Consider the following 18,997-nt stretch of genomic DNA (forward strand, 5'->3'; position numbering starts at 1 on the left):
TAGCCTAGATTCACATAAAACAAAGCCTCTTTTCTCTGGCTCGGATGCCTAACAGCCCATCTCCATCTTCAGTGTGCCTGAAGTCTCGAAGAATTCTAAAGAAAATCTTAACCTAATAAATCAAAGAACATTTGCTCAATGCAGGAACACATCTTTTAAAACTCCATAAATTAGCCTAATTTCAATTTTTAAGTATAAAATAATAATAGATAAGACATCTGAAACTACTCTTTCCTCAGACAAATCTTTTATCGTTTTGGCACACTTCAGATAAAAATCAATATACAAATAAAAAAAAGAAAGCTATTAAGAGAATCTACACTCTCCCAAAATAGTTACTAAATCATTACAAAGTGTAATAGTAACCGGCTGCTCAGGGGGCTGTGCTGCTCCCAGTTTTCAGATAAAACCCCTTGTATCCAAAGCTCAATTCTATTAGCTTTAAAAAAGATGAAGAGATTCCTCTTAGAATATATCCATTCATAATTATAGCATTTCTTTTGAGAGGTATTAGAAATAAAAGAAATTTCTTTTTACCTTGTGTGAGTTTCATTGATATAAATAACATTCCGCAAACCCAAAGATGGGATACTGGAGTTGAAAAATTTATCCTACATGAAACAAAATGTAGATGTAAGTATACAACTGGACTGCTGGTGAAGAGCTCACATTACTACTTCTTGATAACCTTTATAACTCAGTTTAAAGTTAAGCATTGCTTCAAAAATCTAAGTGATGAAGAAAAATTATGTTTTGTTGAAAAAAAAAGAAAAGTACTTTTCAGCCTTCAAAGAAGGTCACAAGCTCAGAACTAAGGCTTCCCACTACCTTGCAAAGGAAATTGTGCCTCCCTTTCTGCCTCACTCCCTTATCTCCAACCCAAAAGGGCTGAAACTACTGAAAGCTTGTTAAATCACTGCCAGGAATACTGGAGATTTCAGTGTTCTCCAAATGCAAAAATATCATGCTAAGTACCATGTAGTTATCATTAGATAAATAAATCTGGCAATAATCCTGACACAATAATTATTATCCCCATTTTACAGATAGGAAAATTGAGGCTGACAGACACTTTAATTTTCAAATCTACATCTTGCTGGAAAGAGTATGGTCTTTCTATTTCTTTAAAATGACTGTTTACTTAATTGGAAAGTGTATGGCTAGATGTCACTCTTTGTACGGGAAACCTTAAAGGGTAATTCAGAGATAGTTCTGCTGAAAAGAGAGTCTGTAGCTTTAGCAGTGTGGACAAAAAGAAAACATTCCACAAATAAATGCTGGTAAAGCATAATGTACCTTCGATAGAAAATATAAAAATATTTATGTGGAATCTCTTTAGAGATAAGGAAAACAAGATATCAGAGAAAGGATAACAAATATCAAAAAATCACTATTTAAAAACTGTTTAAAATTATTTTGAATAAACATGCCAAAGGAAGAACTTTACGTTCAACTCCATCAGGTTCTGTATTTAAGCACAAAAATCAATTATTTACTATACAATTCATCTATGCCTCCCCAAAACACCCCTCCCACCACCAAATAATTTCCTACACTATCTCTTGACTTAAGAACATATTAGAGTCAGGGCCCCTAGGTGGCTCAGTCAATTGAGCATTGGACTCTTGTTTTTGGCCAGTCCCTGATTTCTGGGTCATGGGATCAAGCTCCATGAGGCTCCGTCCTCAGCAAAAAATCTGCTTGGGGCTCTCCCTCCTTCTGCCTCTGCCCCTTCCTCATGCTCGTGCATACGTGTGCACTCACTCACTCTCTCTCGCTCTCTTTTCAAAAAAATATTTAAAAAAAAAAAAAGAATGCATTAAAGTCAAAGCCACATGATCGTTTATTTAAATTTGTATTTCTACTGGCCTATTCATCTGAACTAGCCTTACTTCTAGACTAGAAATATCATGGTCCTTCAATACTACCAAATTCCTGCAACAAGGCACTTGTGATTTAAGAGGAACAGTATCTATAACTAAGATATTCTTGAGCAGACCAGAATATTGAACATAAACTGCCTGGGTCCCACACAAATCTCTCCCAAATTAGTGAATCCCTTTATACAACTCAGAATCTACAACCCTGAGTAGAAAACTCACATAGAGAGTTAGCTCTCTACACAGATTATAAGCAATGTCAATAAATGAAAGGCACTCAAAAGGCAGAATTTCTATCCTGGTAACTATCCCATCCCAGAGAGAGCTTTACATACAGGCATACCTTTTTTTCTTTTTTAAAGATTTTATTTATTTATGAGAGAGAGAGAGAGAGAGAGAGAGGCAGAGACACAGGCAGAGAGAGAGAAGCAGGCACTATGCGGGGAGCCCAATATGGAACTCAATCCTGGGACTCCAGGATCATGCCCTGGGCCGAAGGTGGGTGCTCAACCGCTGAGCCACCCAGGCATCCACCAGGCATACCTTTTAAAAGGTAATTCTACTGCCCAAGAACACAGGCACATTAGATTTTACATTCCTGTGCTAATTCATCCCTCTAGCAAATTAGCAACAGAGGCTTACTTTTCATCCAACTGATTATTCAAATACTTAAACTGTAATGTGGAAGATTTTGCATGATGTGCTTATTTCACCAAAATACAAGCAACAAACCCATACACATTCTATTTAAAATTTTCATCCTGGGACGCTTGGGTGGCTCAGCGGTTGAGTGTCTGCCTTCGGCTCAGGACATGATCCCAGGATCCGAAATCAAGTCCCACATCAGGTTCCTTGCATGGAGCCTACTTCTCCGTCTGCCAGTGTCTCTGCCTCTCTCTGTGTGTCTCTCACGAATAAATAAAATCTTTAAAAAAAATAAAATAAAATTTTATCCTAACACTTTTTTGAAAATTTTATTTATGTATTTGAGAAAGTGAGCACACGTGCGAATGAGCATAAATGGGGGGGAGGAGCAGAGGGAGAGGGAGAAGCAGACTCCCCCTTGAGCAGGGAGCCAGACACAGGACTGGATCCCAGGACCCTGAGATCATGACCTGAGCCAAAAGCAGATGCTTAACCTACTGAGCCACCCAGGCACCCCTTATGTTTTAAAAAGATTTTTATTTATTTATTGAGAGGGAGAGAGAGAGAATCTCAGACTCCAAAGACTACACTCAGCAGAGCATGAAGCAGAGCTCGATCTCACAACCCTGAGATCATGACCTGAGCAGAAATCAGGAGTCATATGTCTGTCTGAATGCATCACTCAGGCACCCCATCCTAACATTTTCATAACCATCCTTCACTATCATAGTCAACAGATACCCATCCTCCCTACCTGTCCTCCCCCTCAACAGAAACTTAGCAAAAGGAGAGGAGGACAGAGCCACATCTTTAAAACTTCACTCTGTCCTGCTATCTCTTGCTCATCTTGCTAGGATTTTAAGATTAAGTTAAAGTTCAACATCTAGAAGTTATATGAAGGTTCCTATTAAACTCTTTAGAAAGAGTAATTAAAAGATCTACTAGTCTTCCCCTAAAGTCCTGCTAAACTTAAAAAGAACTGGGGAACCTAAGTGGCTTAGTTAAGCGTCCGTCTTCAACTAACATCATGACTCCAGAATGCAGCTCAGCAAGAAGTCGGTTTCTCCAAGTGCTCCTCCTCACAGGATCTCAAGCACACATTTCTCTCTCTCAAATAAATAAATTAAATCTTAAAAAAAAAGAAAGAAAGAAAGAAACTAAAAAAGAACCAAATTATCACTTATCATCAACTGTTTGACCAATATTTACTGAAAAAAAAAAATGAATGGAAAGAAAAATTGAATCAACATCGTTACTTGGAATATTTGGTTTATACACATGGGCCTAAGTTCTAAAAATGAACTAAGTCCATTCAAACTATCCAAAAATAAAATTCACACAAAGCTGGAATTTCACTGTGTTTATGAAAGGTCAACAAGCAGTAACATTCTTACCCAGCTCTGGGGAGTACAGGAGTAACAACATCTTCCAACAAATGGCCTTTTCCGGCTCATTAGGCTTTCTTTCCATTTTAAGGTTGCAGATCTGAAGACAGTAGGTCTGAAACCACACTCACCCTAATAAATGTTAATGAAAAAAAGGGTCTGAATGGCAAGAAAACTCTATTTGTTCACTTGGTCTCTAAAACTAAGATATTTCAGATAGAAGAGAAACCTAGGACTTAGGTTTCTTTGGGTAGTAGAAGTTTCTCAGAGTAATTTCCCTTCATGGTACTCCCCTCCATCATCAACACTTGGAAGAAAACTTGGAACACAAGCAAAAAGTAAGCACCTAAGAGTAATAGCAAGGTCCACTGCACAGAGGTTCAAAAACAGTTGTACAAGGTTAAGCAGCCTGTGACAACACCAGGATGAACAAAACCAGACTCCTGGATCCATATGCTAATAATCAACCTTATCCCTCTCCAATCACAGACTCCCACAAAACCACTACAAAGCCTTAAACAGCAAGTAACTTGTCATTTACAGCTTAAAATATTTTAAACAAAAAACAAGGTAAACTTATATAACATTCCTTTATCCTGACAACAGAGTTTAAAGGCTGGAATTTAAATCATAGCCATACTGTCCAATTAGGGTCAAATTCTACTCATTGTTCTAAACATTTTGCTCATTGAGTTCGTAAGTAGCTCAAATCCCATGGATATAGTATTCTCAAAAATAAGCCAAAAAGCCTCAAAACTCTGACATCATTTTTTATATAAAGCAGATAGTGTTCAGGAAACATTTTAAACATGCCACGTTACGTCAAAACAAAAACAATACAAGAAAATGCATGTCCTTTGAACTGAGATTCATACTAATATTTATTTTCTGCTTTTATTTTTTTTTAAACTTTATTTCCATTGCAAAATCCATTATTACATTATGGAAAATAGACACAGAAAGTATCTTATAGGACACCATCCAAAACAACTCCTAGTTGTTTTTTTTCTATGCAAAATATTTTGCTTTTTAACATAACCACGGTGCTTAAATATCCCACCCAATTTTTTCTTCCCAATTAACATAAAATCATAACAATATTTAAATATTAGGCTTCATAAACATATCTTCTAACAGCTGGAGGCACTTTCTTTGGCTATTAACTTCTATTTGATATTATGTTGCTTCCAGCTTCCTTCATAAACATTGAAACAAACATATTTAGGTTGAATTTTTACCATATTAAACTTACCCATTCCTCATTTGCATGCTTACATCGACCCACACTGTATTCAGATGAATTTGGCAAGTAAGAAACATCTATTGTGCCAAGGGTCAGTGCAGATTCATCCATGTCACAAAGAGTAACTTCCAAATCATGTGCTATTAAAAAAAAAAAATACACCATTTAAATTTAATGACTAATCCAGGTGGCAAATTATTTTGTTCCATCATAGGATGCCAAGTGAACTACTGGTGTACTTCTACCATGTTCAGTCAATGTGTAAAGGTAGACTTTGATGTGTTTAAACTCAACAACTCCAGTAAACTATTCTGATTTTTTTTTATATATCAACATTTGTATCCTTAGACTTCCTGAAAAAAATAGCCATGAATGTGCAAGGGTAAATAACAGCTTATTTCAGGTACGTGACCAAGAATTCCGGAAGGATGAAGGCATGTGCTTATTTAATTAAATAAAAGTTATGTGTATGCACACAAGTACTTTTTTAAAATTATGTGCTGGGAATTTTTGGTCTTACATACTCTCAAGTTTCCCACTTGAATTAAGCGGCCAGTTTTCTTGTTTTGCCTTAAATGCAATATTTGCACTTTTAATACACCTACAGGGCTCTAAGTCAAAACCAACACTGTCTTGAAATAACCTGATTTAAAAGCTTTCCCCCTTTTCAATAAGCCTAAGGGAAAATGTTCATGAACAGTGAGCTGCTAAAGAAAACAGAGATTAACCTAAAATACAAAAACTCCCTAACAGAATTCTCAAATTGCCTTAGCTCTCGGCTATTTCTCACCAGTCCTTAAAGTATTCCCTTAAAACTCTGAAAGGTCACGTCCAGGGTAACAGTGTCACTCCCCAGGTGGGTTTGCTGCGGTAACCAGCATCCTTGCCACAACCACCCGGTACGTCCTTAACGATGTAACGCATCAACCTAGCGTAATTGGCCAGTTGAGAGAACAGTAAAGCAACGCACCTGGCCCAGAAAGCTCTTCACGCTTCTGAAAAAAAATCAGCTATTAGTTCCACATGCAGGATGCAGGACGTGGCTACAACAGGGGGAGCCCCACTGCCGCCCCAGAAAAGTCGCTGCTGGCCCCAGGGATGGGAGAGTAGTGGGGGGGAGAAGGAGTCTTGTGCCAATAGGAAGTCACGCTACGCTCCTCCCTCCCTACGGCGTTTATCCAAGGTCAGTAAAACAAGATCTGGGGGCGCCAGACCCTGGGGGGGGGGCGGGGGAGGAACCCGCTCTGGGTTTTGAAAAGAACAGAGAGAGAAAGAGAGAGGAGGGTCAGCTCTGAAGCACAACATACCCGAGTTCGAATCCCCCACTGCTGATCACATGTGTGACTCTGAACAAGTTGGGTAACTTCTATGCCTTGGTTTCCCCATCTGGAAAATGGGCACAAGATGACAGCTCTTACCTCCTGGAGCTGCTGGGAGGGCTGGACGGTACTCACAAAGCGCCTTACACGGCGCGTGGCACGCGGTGTGCGCTCAGCCCCCCGGCCCGTCCTGTGTCCTGCGGCTGCCCGAGCCCCCACGACTTTCTCCGGCGCGCAGGACGCTCCATCCACCCGAGCCTCCCTCCGCCGCAGCCCAGCCCCCGACCCCGGGCGGCACGAGCCGGGCCCACTCGTCAGAGGGGCCCCTGGAGCTGCGGGGACGGCGACGACGCACCTGTCGCGGCGCCCCGGGCCCGAGCAGCCTCCCGCAGCCGCGCTCGTCCTCGCGGGGCACGCCCGGCGGCTCCGCCCGCTCCGGCTCGGGCTCCTGCGGCTGCCGGCACTTCCAGCCTCCGCCGGCGCTGCTGCAGCGTCGCGGCGGGATGACGCAACGGGCGCCCGCGAGTGAGCGCAGCCGGCCCCGGGCGGGGGGGCGGGGGAGCGGGGGGGCGGGCGCCCGGACTCCGCGTGCCGACGGCGCCGAGCGTGCGCGCACAGGGCCGGCGGGGCCAAGGCTGCGGCGGGGGCGCCTAACCCGACGCTCACTCCGCCTAGGCGCTGAGTCACGTGAGCGTGTGGCGCGCGCCTGCGCGCTGGTGCACGTGCGTCTAGGGCTACATTGTATCCCTTCTGCCCAGCTGGAGGTCTGCACCTGCGCGGCCCTGCTGGGAGCCTTCGCCGGGCCTCTGGGGGTCCCGTAGGCCTGTGCGGTCAGCCTTCGTGAGGTCTCTTTTTTTTTTTTTAAGTTATGTTTTATTGGAGTTCAAATTGCCAACATAGAGCGTAACACCCAGTGCCCATCCCATCAGGTGCCCCCCTCCGTGCCCGTCACCCAGTCACCCCCACCTCCTCTCCACCACCCCTAGTTGGTTTCCCAGAGTTAGGACTCTCTCATGTTCTGTCTCCCTCTCTGATATTTCCCACTCATTTTTTTCTCCTTTCCCCTTTATTCCCTTTCACTATTTTTTAATTCCCCAAATGAATGAGACCATATAATGTTTGTCCTTCTCCGACTGACTTATTTCACTCTTGGTGAGGTTTCGAAGCGTATACACAAGTCGTCAGGCTTGGGGGAGGTGGGGTTTGGGAACGACCCGGTTGTGTAATTTCTGGGACAGTGGCTGAGTCACAGTGGAATGGACTCAAGCAATGGAATAAAATGAGTTGAAGAAGAAATAAGGCTTTGAAAGAGCCGGGGTCCAAACTTTAGTTCTTCCCGGGGCACGAAGAAGTGTTTTCACGGCATTTGTCATGCCGTTGGCGAGGCCGATGGTTATGAAGAATATTAGCAATTTGGAAAGCAGAAGACAACCTTTTACACGCACCTTAGCAACAAGCATTAAGTCTGAACCAACAGATGGGAATACGGACATAATTAAGACGGTGTAAATCCCTGCTCTCACACCTCTGCCACCAGTCCTCATCTCCTCTGTGCACAGTAACCCTAACGGCCTCTTGGAAACACATCTTCCATGTCCTCCCATCGAACACCATCCAGAGCTCTCCACAGTCCAAATGCCTGAGCCTGGCACATAAGGCCTCCACTGGTAGAGCTCTATTTTCCCCACTGTTCTCCAGTAGGAGCTCCCACTTCAACTCCTCTAGTCCCTAGTCAAGCCATGGGCTCCCATACTCTCATGCTCACACCGCTTTTTTCCTAAATTCTATAGTTCTTCCCTGAACTAGATCTCCAAGCCTTCCCTCATCTCTCCAGCCCTCAGTAATCACACCCTTCTGTGAAATGTCAGATTTACTGTGGTGCCACACCTTCGGTCTTTATCAATATGTGTCGTTCTTCCAAAAGATTATGAATCTATCAATGTCAGTGATTTGTCTCAGTCTCTTAGGTAATAACAACAACACTTTGTTGTTGTAAACACTCAATAAATACTGTTGAAGCTGTGGAGCAAGAAGAAAAACAAGAATTCCTTTTCTTGAACTTTCTGCTTCTATTCCTAAATCCGTCTCAAAATGGAGAGATATCCTTTTAAACCAATCCAAACTGTAGGAGCATTAAAAAAAAAAAAAAAAGATTGAGCTGCTTAAAGCCAAAGACCCTGCCTTTATTCAACCCAACATACCCCTTAACTCCAAGCACACACCTAAGTGCTCAAGGACTGTATTGATGAGAATACGATGAATTCTAATCCCAAAACATCATGACATTTTGTGTATACATTACTGGTCCCTGGGCAGCCCAGGTGGCTCAGCGGTTTAGCGCTGCCTTCAGCCCAGGGCACGATCCTGGAGACCCAGGATTGAGTCCCACATCGGGCTCCCTGCTTGGAGCCTGCTTCTCCCTCTGCCTGTGTCTCTGCCTCTCTCTCTCTCTCTCTCTCTCTCTCTTTCTCTGTGTGTGTGTGTGTCTCTATGAATAAATAAATAAAATCTTAAAAAAAAATAAGACTACTGGTCCCTGACCAAAAAGAGAAAGAAACAAGGAGAGGAGAAAACAGAGGACAGTCTCAGGGTTTGAAGTCACTACTAAAGAGAAAGTGATATGAAATTAAGTACAGAGAGCATTGCAGGAATGAAAATGGAATCCTGAGGGGAAAATCAGATTAATTTACACAGAGTTTATTTGTAGGCAACTCTTCTGTAACACCCATTGCACAAGAATATCCTGTACTTGTAGGAGATGTGGATTGCAGTACAAGTATTTCAGGTTACATAATGAGAATTGTTTTTAAAAACAGTTGTCATAGCAATATGTTTTATCAACAGAACAATAATAATTTATATAATCCAGTCTGGCCAGCCAGGATGGAGCAGACTAAATTTACTCTCCTACTAAACCAATTTAATTAATTAATTAATTAAGCAGCAGTGCAGAACAGTGGTCAATAAGGGAGAGCAGATGCATGCAGTGAGCACTCTGACTACCTCTGCTTACTGCCTAAGAGAGCTGCCAGGTAGCAGTGCAGAGAGGGGAAGCCAGGAAGACCTAGACAGTCTCCTTTAGTTGAGGAGATAGAACTGGGAGATCGGGAAAGCTGAAACAGTGGGAGCTGGGAATAGAGTGCTGGAGACAAGGGAACTATACAGTGAAATGGGGAGCTCTGGAGACCCACAGAAGATCTTGCTCCAGTCTTCAACTGTTTAGCACGTGAGTGTAAGCTACCCCAGAGTAAGAGCCACCTAGATAGAGAGAACAATCACCAAAGCTTGCATAGGCAGGGAATTGTTTCTGTTCCCACAAATCAGAGTGGAGAGATACCCAGTGATCATACAGGACAAGGAAGAGGACCTGAGCCTGGGACCCAGATCAGAAACCTCATAATTCATGGCTCATGGGCAGCCCGGGTGGCTCAGCGGTTTAGCGCTGCCTTCAGCCCAGGGCGTGATCCTGGAGACCCAGGATCAAGTCCCGCATCGGGCTTCCTGCATGGAGCCTGCTTCTCTCTCTGCCTGTGTCTCTGCCTCTCTCTCTCTCTCTCTCTCTCTCTCTCTCTCATGAATAAATAAATAAAATATTTTTTTAAAAAGTCATGGCTCAATAGGTCTTGTCTCAGTAGTGAGGTAAAAACAATGACAGAGTAAATGCTACTCTGGTCCTACCAAACAAATCTTAAAAGCCAGCCCCAAAAGGATTGAACTGTTTCCAAGAACAAAGTGTCCCAAAACAGAGCACAACAGTACTTATAGGAAATCAGAAATATCCAGTATCCAACAAGGTAAAACGCACAATGTCTGGCATCTAATCAAAAATAATCAGGCATACAAAAAAAAAAAAAAGTAGGAAAAAATGGCCCATATAAGGAGAAAAATCAATCAATTGAAACAGTCCTAGAGGGGTCCCTGGGTGGCTCAGTCAATTAAGCCCCTGCCTTTGGGTCAGGTCGTGATCCCAGGAGTCCTGGGATGGAACCCCACAATGGGATCCTGGCTCAGCAGGGAGTCTGCTTGTCCCTCTCTCTCTGCCCTTCCCCCCTCCATTCTCTCTCTCTCTCTCTCTCTCTCTCTCTCTCTCAAATTTTTAAAAAGAAAAATAACTGGGTGATGGGCACTGGGGGGGCACTTGACAGGATGAGCACTGGGTATTTTGCTATATGTTGGGAAATCAAACTCCAATAAAAACGTACTAAATAAATAAATAAATAAATAAATAAAAAGAAAACAAAATCAATGGAGTCACAGAAATTATAGAATTAGTAACATAGGACACTAAAAAATAATAATAACCACATTCTATATGGCCAAGGAAGTAGAAATATGGAAAATCTTTGAAAAGCCCCAAAGCAAATACCTAGGAATCATAAAAACATTGTCTGGGATTTTTAACACACACCACTACATTTCTTTGGAACTAAGAGCAGATTAGACATTACTGGAAAAAAAAAAAGAGGTTAAAGAACCTGAAAACATTGCAGTAGAAACTATCCAAAATGAAATACAGGGAATAAAAAGCCTTAAAATATACACAAATAGGGTATCAATGAGCTTAACATACACATAACTGGAGTCCCTGAAGGACAGGAGAAATATGGGAATGAGGAGGAGTCAAGGGAGGACAGGAAAAAAAAAGTTGAAGAAATAGTAGCTGAAAACTTCCCAAATTTGATAAAAACTATAAACTCACAAATCTAAGAAGCTCAACGAGCTCCTAATAGAAATATGAAGTGCACTATACCAAGGAACATCATAATTAAATTGCTTAGAACCAGTGATAAAATGAAAATCTTAAAAGCAGAGAGAAAAAGATACATCATTATGCAAAGGAAGGAAGATAAAATGACAGCAGATTTCTCATCAGAAATTTGCAAACAAGAAGTCAGGGAAGCAGCATCTTTAAAATACTCAAAGAAAAAACTGTCAAACTAGAATTCTTTACCATATATATATGAAATATATATATGAAATATATATAATAAAATATAACATATATATATGTGTGTGTGTGTGTGTGTGTGTATATATATATATATATATATATATATATTTCAAAAACAAGACAAACTATAGACAAGATGGTCGTGTGACTCAGTTCTGGGAAATGTGACCCTAAGAGAAAATCAAATCAAGGATTTCCAGAGAAAGTTTTCTTTCTTAGTAAAAGGGAACAGGCAGCTGACACTACTTCTTTTTCACTATATTCCCCATTTGTTCTGTGACAAACCCAACACCACCAGCCACACATCACTGGATTTTTGTTAAATCTCTGTTTAATCCCGTAAATCTTGTTTTCTGTTACTCACACGCAAGTGCATTCCTGACTCATGTTTAATCTTGAGCACAATTCTAGCCACTAGAAAGATTCGAATATGTAGGGAGAAAAGAAAAAAAAAAGAGTTATGAAGTAATCCCTACCAGTGTATCTTGCTGGGGTTTATGGCAATGAAAGTGGCCTTAGAGCATGTCATTTAGAAAGTATGTTAGGCCAGAAGAGAATGGAACACCTCTGACTCATTTTTATGACATTTGTGGCAGAATAAGGACTTCAATTCTACTCGAAACTGCTTTATTAGTAATGAAGCTATAAATACATTCCAATAATCTAAACAGGATGCAGGCAGGCTTCTGGGAGAACTGCCTTGCCATCTCCTACAGGATGGGCTACCTGATAATACTCAGTCCCCTGCCTCCTACCCCCAAGAAGGCAGGCCAGCAGGAACTAGGTGGGGTTCTGGACTTTCAGCCATTAGCTATGCATCAGTTCCAGAAGGGATCTGGGGCACTGGATCAGAATACTCGTGGAGCAGGGTAATTAAGAAATTAGCTCGTAAATCGAGGTTTGGTTTGATTGATTGATTGATTTTATAGCTGTTAGTTCATTCCTAAGAAATGGAAGGTATTTTTTTCCCTTTCTCCCAGGAGTGTAGCCAGGCTCTTTGGTTTAGGTCTCGAGATTCCCCAAGCTCTTAAGGGAGGCTGAGTAATTGCAATTCACTGCCTTTTTATTACTGAAAGTCAAAAAATGAAAAACTATTGATTGGGTTGGTAACCAAGAAGACAAAACATGAATGGGTCTTTTGTTTTTCTTGTAGAATCAAGCTGGGCTGTGTGAGAAGAGGTTGTCTGAGAAGGGGACAGGGACCAACATGGCCCAAGCACTGAGAAGGGGCTAAATGTTGAGGGTGCTAGTCCTGGATTCCGTATGAGATTGCTTCATGCAGGGCCATGGAGGTGGCCAGTCTGCAGTAGGAGGGTCACTATGGGAGGACCCAAAGGACTGGAAGTCTAGATTCTTGAGAGCCTCAGTGAAGATCCCAGTAGCCAAATGTGTTGTAGAGAGAAGGGAGCTTCACCTACCACAGGGCCTGGGCATGGAACAATCGTGAAGGAAACTGGCTGTCAGGCTTTCAGTACTACCCAAGTGCCAGGATAAGGGAGAAGAGGGGAATCCCCAAAATGATCACTATTGGACTTCTACGGATCCACAACAGGAAATTACTTCAACATTCTTTCTTTCATAACATACTAACTGAGAGCCCCTTTTGTGCCAGTCTTTTTAGTCACTGAGGATACAAGATGAAGATCTGGGGAGGTCACATGTAGATCCTGCCCTTGTGAGGTTAATAGTCTAATGGCCTCTGGCAGGTTGGGAGGGAAACAAGTTATGGAAAGGACAATGAAGAACCAAACAGCCTCTGTCACAGAGGACAAAAGAGGTGACCAGCATTAGAGAAGGTGGTCAAGGAGGGCCTCTCTGCAGAAGAGGCAGCAACCCCAAGGCTGTGGTGTGAGAAGGACCTCATCTGATAAGAGCCCAGAGAAGACCTTTCCAAGAAGGGGGACTACGTGTGCCAAAGCCCTGCGGGAAGACAGAGCTGGCATACACAAGTGAGCAGTGTGGGCAGGAGTTGGACAAGTGAGAAAGTGGCAGAGAAAGATGTTGGAAGGCCAGAGGGGCCAGATAAAGCAGGGCTTTTTAAGCCATAGTAAGAACTTTTGAAAACTAAAAATAACATTGTGAGATGTGTTTAAAATATCATGGAGGAATTCACAGACCCCTGAGAAGGATGAATCCAAACAGAATCCTGGGTTCGTGGACCTGGCCAACGTGGAAGGAAGATGCCATGACTCAGGAGCTGTGATGCAGGCTGGGGCCTGCCTGGGGCAAACTGGCTGCAAAGAATCTAGGTAAGAGGAAAGCACATTTTCTAAGGTACCATTGGTTGGACACGTTTTATGTGCCAAGCACTACTCTAAGGAATCCATAGGCATTATCTCCAGCAATCCTCTGTATCAGCCATGACAATCTGGAAAAGAGCCTATGCTGGACCACCGGAAGTGTGATTTTCCTACACTTCTTAGAAAGGTCTTGGGAGAGCTGAAAGAGCAAAAGGGGACTGTGAGGCAGCCCAGAGATTAGCAACAACAGATTAGGACTCTAGGACTGGAGCAACGAAGTAAGATATTAACAGAACTGGGAGCCAGAACCACCTGAGCAACATCTGGGACCAAGGAGAGAGGGGCTGCTTAGGAGGACCCAAAACCACAGAGCTGCCACTGCTGGAGGTACCACCTAGCAAAGGGAGAGACACTTTCTGCCCTCCCTCCACCTGAAAGCCCCTCCTATTAGTTGAAGCAAACTGTAAAGAAGCTTAAGGAATGAGTTTGCAGGAACCACTCCTCTCCCAGACATAAAGTAGAGCAGAGAAGGATGGAGAATGGATCTGAGAGCAAACAGAAAAACAAGGTTTCCATCCTCCTCACAGCCCCATGAGCCAGGAATAATTATTACCCTCATTTTTCAAATGGAGAAACCGAGGCATGTGGAAAGGTTAGGTGAATCCAGTACCTGGAAGAACCTCAATTTGAATTCAGATCTATCTGATTCTAGAGAACAAACACGTAACATACATTTTCAGCCAGCTTAGATGAGAGCCTGGTAGTCAGAGTGGACAGGTCCCAGGTCTGAAAAGCATATTGTAATGTTAAATCCCACTCTATAAAGATAAGATACTCAGATGGGGTTGGCTTAAGAACTGAGCTGAGTGAGGACATCAGTGAACCAACCCTGATTCCTTCTAGCAGAATGTCTGAGAACTCTGCAAGGACTTTGGAGCCAGGCATCCTGGGTTCCAATCTTGGTTCTGCCATTTACCAGCTGTGTGACCCTGGGCAAGATATTTAACTTCACTGAGCCTCTCATTTTCAAAGTGGATTTGGTCATGACCACTACCTTATTGGGTTATTTTGAGATTATATGGAATAATGTGTGCAAGATAATTAGCATAGCACCTGCCACATGGTTAAGATTTACTAAATAGTAGCTATTATTATGAGTGTTAGTAGTCTCCTTTTGCAGAGACTTTTGGAGAGAAAAGAGAGATCCGGGGATCCCTAGGTGGCTCAGCGGTTTCGCACCTGCCTTTGGCCCAGGGCGCGATCCTGGAGTCCCGGGATCGAGTCCTGTGTCGGGCTCCCGGCATGGAGCCTGCTTCTCCCTCCTCCGTGTCTCTGACTCTCTCTCTCTCTCTCTCTCTCTCTCTCTCATAAATAAATAAAAATAAATCTTTAAAAAAAAAAAGAGAGAGATCCAAATTCTCTGAGCTTAAATCCTGGCAAAGAATTTGTCATCAAGTCTCTGGAACTCATATGAATTCTTAAGGTTACTTTGTTCTAGAAAGGGTGTCTCTGTATCAGTCAGGATGGGCTAGGTTATGATTCAGTAACAAACGTTTCAGAGTCTTAAGATAACAAAGTTTATTTTTTTACCTATGCTACATGTAAACTGCAGCTTATTATAGAAGCTCTGCTCATAAAAGTCACTGATGGAGGCTCCTTGTTGACACAGACTTCCTTTTTTGCTGAGGCCAAGAACAGAGTATAAACCGTGCAATGGCTCTTAATCCATACATTGCTTGTGTTCCCATTGCATTAGCTAAAGCCTTATATAAAGCAAGTGGGTGAAGAAATATAATCCTACTATGTGCCGCAAACAAGATAAATATTTATGAACAACCCTAATGACCTTCAGAACAACCTCAGTGAAACTTCTGGTTGGGATGAATAAAACAAAACTCCCAATCTGGAATGAAAATATTTTGGAGCTTCTGACAGGCCAGACTATCCTATAGGACATCATAAAAGTTTGCATTTCTGAAGACATATAGTTTTTTTCCTACATATTGCTTAGGGTCACTTGTCTGAAAATCACTGTTGGCTTCTGAAAGGTATTGTCAAAGGTGGTTTCTGGAGTTGAGATGCTACCTGGAAACAAGGCATCTTGTCTTCCGGAAGAGGGATCTGAATGTGGACTAGATTGTGAGTGCCCAGACTTACCCAGAGCCCTTCTACTATTACACAACCTGATGTCAGATTATCAGATACTGAGGGCTTGCTGAGCAACTTCAAGTTCTAGTAGAAGGAGCAAGGCCTTCCCTTGGCTTTCACAACCCCATGCTCTCCTGGATTTCTTTCTCCCTACCTGGGTGCTTTTTCTTGGCAAATTTTGTTGGCTAAAGGCCCTCCTTTATTCTTATTCCCTACTCTCTCAGCACACCAGGAACCTAGGAGTCATTCTTAACCTCTTCCTGCATCCAATCCAACACCAACTTCTAGCAATTTAACCTTCTAAATAGCTTTAAACCCATCATCCATTTACCTCCTCTCTACCTGCACTATCCTAATGCAGGCCATCACCATGTTCCCTGGGAAGCACAAAACTTACTACCAAGACTCCTGCTTGGTCGTCAGCTTCCCACCCACCACTTTCCCAGACATCCCACACATCAGCCAGAGTGTGCAACACCGAGCATTTCAAACACTGCATTTCTCCGCCTGATCCCCACTATGAGTGATTAAAATCCTTTCTATTGTTCTTGCAGTTTAAGGACAAAGGCTTTGGACTTTTAGGACAGAGACTTTAAGAAAAATTCTTCAACATGGCCTCTAAGCCCTGGCCCAGCCCACACTTGCCAGCCTTACCACCCTCATCTCCTCCCACTTGCTCTTTCTCTCTGACTTTGTCCACACTGGCTTGCTTTCATTTCCTTACAAAAGATGGCTCTGCTCTTCTCTTGCACATACTGCTTCCTCTGCTGGCAGTGGCCCCCACCACAACCCCCTTTTTTCTCTACAGTTCATGCCTCATAACACAGCTCAGTTCCCACCTCCTCATGACAATCTTCGTGGATCCTCAGACTGTCAGACCCCTTGTCATGTGCTTCTTCCCCATGGGACCTATCATAATTATAATTAAAGACTCCACTATAAAACTAGTCATTTAACATCTACCTGTCCCTCTTAAATTCTTGACCTCTCTCATTTCCTTCTTTATTTCCTAGTACCTAACAGTGCCTTGCACAAAATAGATGTTCCAGATGTTTGTTGAGTGTCTAAGATGGGATAAATTATTTAATAAAGGAGAGTGTAAGTGGCTATTATAATTATTAATAGTCACAGACAAGTATAACTTTAAGAGTGGAAGAATTCAAGGAGCAATACATGAACCATAGAGCTTTAGGGGCTCAGGACTCCATGGGTCTTGAGAAGCATGTATCCAAGTTTGGCAGAGAAGTAGGAAGCAGATTACTGATGCTCCCCACCCCCCACTCCCACTCCCTGGGTCAGAGGAGAGGGGACAACATAAATACCAAGGAGAATAGGGTCCCAGTTCTCCAGTGGTGCCCAGTAACACAATGGGTGATGGTCTTCCATGGATGAGTATCTGCAATTGAGAACAAGGCAAAGCAGAGGCTGGGAGGCAAACACACATGTGCCCAGGACACTTGAAGGAAGGAATTTGAAAATACTTGATAGCTAGACGTGGCTGGAGATAGACTTACTTTTATTTCCTCCTTAGAATCAGTTTTTGTCTAAAAGTTTTTTAAAACTTTTGTAAAAAGTTTTCATGAAGAGGACAAAAAGAAGCAGAACTACACTGAATTCTAATGAGATCAAAGTAAGTTTTAGAATACTATTAAAGACATCTAGACTTATTACTTTTGGAGATATAGAAGCTCCAAGATTTTCTTTTAGAAAATGTATTCTCTTGGATGTTCTAAACATACTCCTTAAACTGTCTTTAGCTTTTAACTTACAGATTTCCCCAAATGAAAGATTTACAAAGATTGTTATCAACACAGTTTTCAATTTTCTAAATTACCTGATATAAAGCAAAACTGGAACAAGCATAGTATTAATGATTAGCCGTGATTTTTACCAAATCTTTCCTGATGGTAGTCATCATATTATTCCATAAAATATTTGAAATGGATTACAAGGATGATCTCCAACATGAAAGTAAGACATTGTTTAATAGGCTTTCCATAATCCAGAGTCACAAGGTACAATCCCTCTGGTAGCCCCATTTGGTTATACCGATGATTGCACAGGTCAATGAGTTTGACCCTTCATTCAGGGTGACTTACACCTCACCCATTCCTCTGTACCTCCAATTCTGTTAGAATATGGATAAACAGCTTTCCCCTTTATCAAATTATTTTATAGTTACTTTTTCCAAAGGCTGTTGGTTCTGGTCCAGGGTTTCTACTTTACCTCCATAAATCACTGGCACACATATGTAGATTTAGCATGCATCCATGAATTATAGAATTGCTAGGAACCACTATAGGCCACAGAAGGGTTTAAACAAACCCTTAATATTCAAAATGTTGGTTTTCTCTAGCTTAATAATAAATAATGTTTTTAGAAGGTAGTCCATAAATTCTAGGTCGCCTGATCATTAATTGTTGAAAAATATAATCTAGGTAACAGATGAATTATATCTAAAGCCCCATAAATTAATCAAATCCTGGAATGAATGAAATTTTAACCTCCCAGAGATAAGGCTTAGTCAACTTAAAGTTCTATAGGGTCATGACATGCCTTAGGTACATGACCTGAATTTTTTAGTAGTGATAATAACAATAAAATTATCTATATAGTTAGTAACCCCATTTTATAAACACAGTGATGCTTAGACAAATCCTAATTAAAAGAGTAGTAGCTGCCTCTCCTCTGCACATGACCTGCAATCTGTTCTTATTCACAAAACCAGAAGTGGCACCTACAGGAATCCTATTATTAATTAGGCATGTGCTTGAAGATTACAACATGACTACCATTAAGACACGTCTGAAATGGTAATTATTCTCAACTACTAACTACAGCTTGACAAACTACATTACCCAGAACCATGAAGTATCTTGGAATATTAAATACAAACTAAATCTATGGTTTTAATCTCTCCATGTCTCATTTTCCTCATCTATACAACAAAACTAGTAATAGTATCTGCTTTATATGGGAGTTGTGAAGATTAAGAGTTAAAATATGTAAGGCATTGATGGACAGTGTCTGGTGTACAGCAAGCAAAATATAATGTTTGCAATTATCATAAGAGTTTCTTGGGAAACATCTAGTCCAGGAGAGGCTTCATTTGATCCAGGTTCATAATCAATCAGTGTGGTAGTTCAGAATCCCAGGCTTCCCCAACTCCAACCCCAACAGCCTCTC

General features: G+C 41.9%; 1 protein-coding gene across 13 annotated transcripts in view; it reads right to left on the bottom strand.

The window, feature by feature from the left end:
• GPAM (glycerol-3-phosphate acyltransferase, mitochondrial) overlaps window positions 1-18,997 on the bottom strand; it is a 62,735-nt gene that overhangs the window by 30,086 nt on the left and 13,652 nt on the right. For 2 of the 13 annotated variants that reach the window (XM_072740020.1, XM_072740019.1), the window contains exons 2-6: window positions 6,461-6,539; window positions 6,124-6,148; window positions 5,163-5,293; window positions 3,920-4,042; window positions 538-611 (exon numbers count right to left, since the gene is read on the bottom strand). In XM_072740020.1, coding sequence (XP_072596121.1) covers window positions 538-611; window positions 3,920-4,042; window positions 5,163-5,264 — 299 coding nt within the window. In that variant the 5' untranslated portion in view covers window positions 5,265-5,293; window positions 6,124-6,148; window positions 6,461-6,539. Of the gene's footprint in view, window positions 1-537; window positions 612-3,919; window positions 4,043-5,162; window positions 5,294-6,123; window positions 6,149-6,460; window positions 6,540-6,571; window positions 6,987-18,997 lie in introns of those variants that run through there. The other 11 variants (XM_072740021.1, XM_072740022.1, XM_072740017.1 and 8 more) reach the window with 8 other exon arrangements.

The sequence above is a fragment of the Vulpes vulpes genome, chromosome 15, assembly GCF_048418805.1.
Source record: "Vulpes vulpes isolate BD-2025 chromosome 15, VulVul3, whole genome shotgun sequence".
NCBI lineage: Eukaryota > Metazoa > Chordata > Mammalia > Carnivora > Canidae > Vulpes > Vulpes vulpes.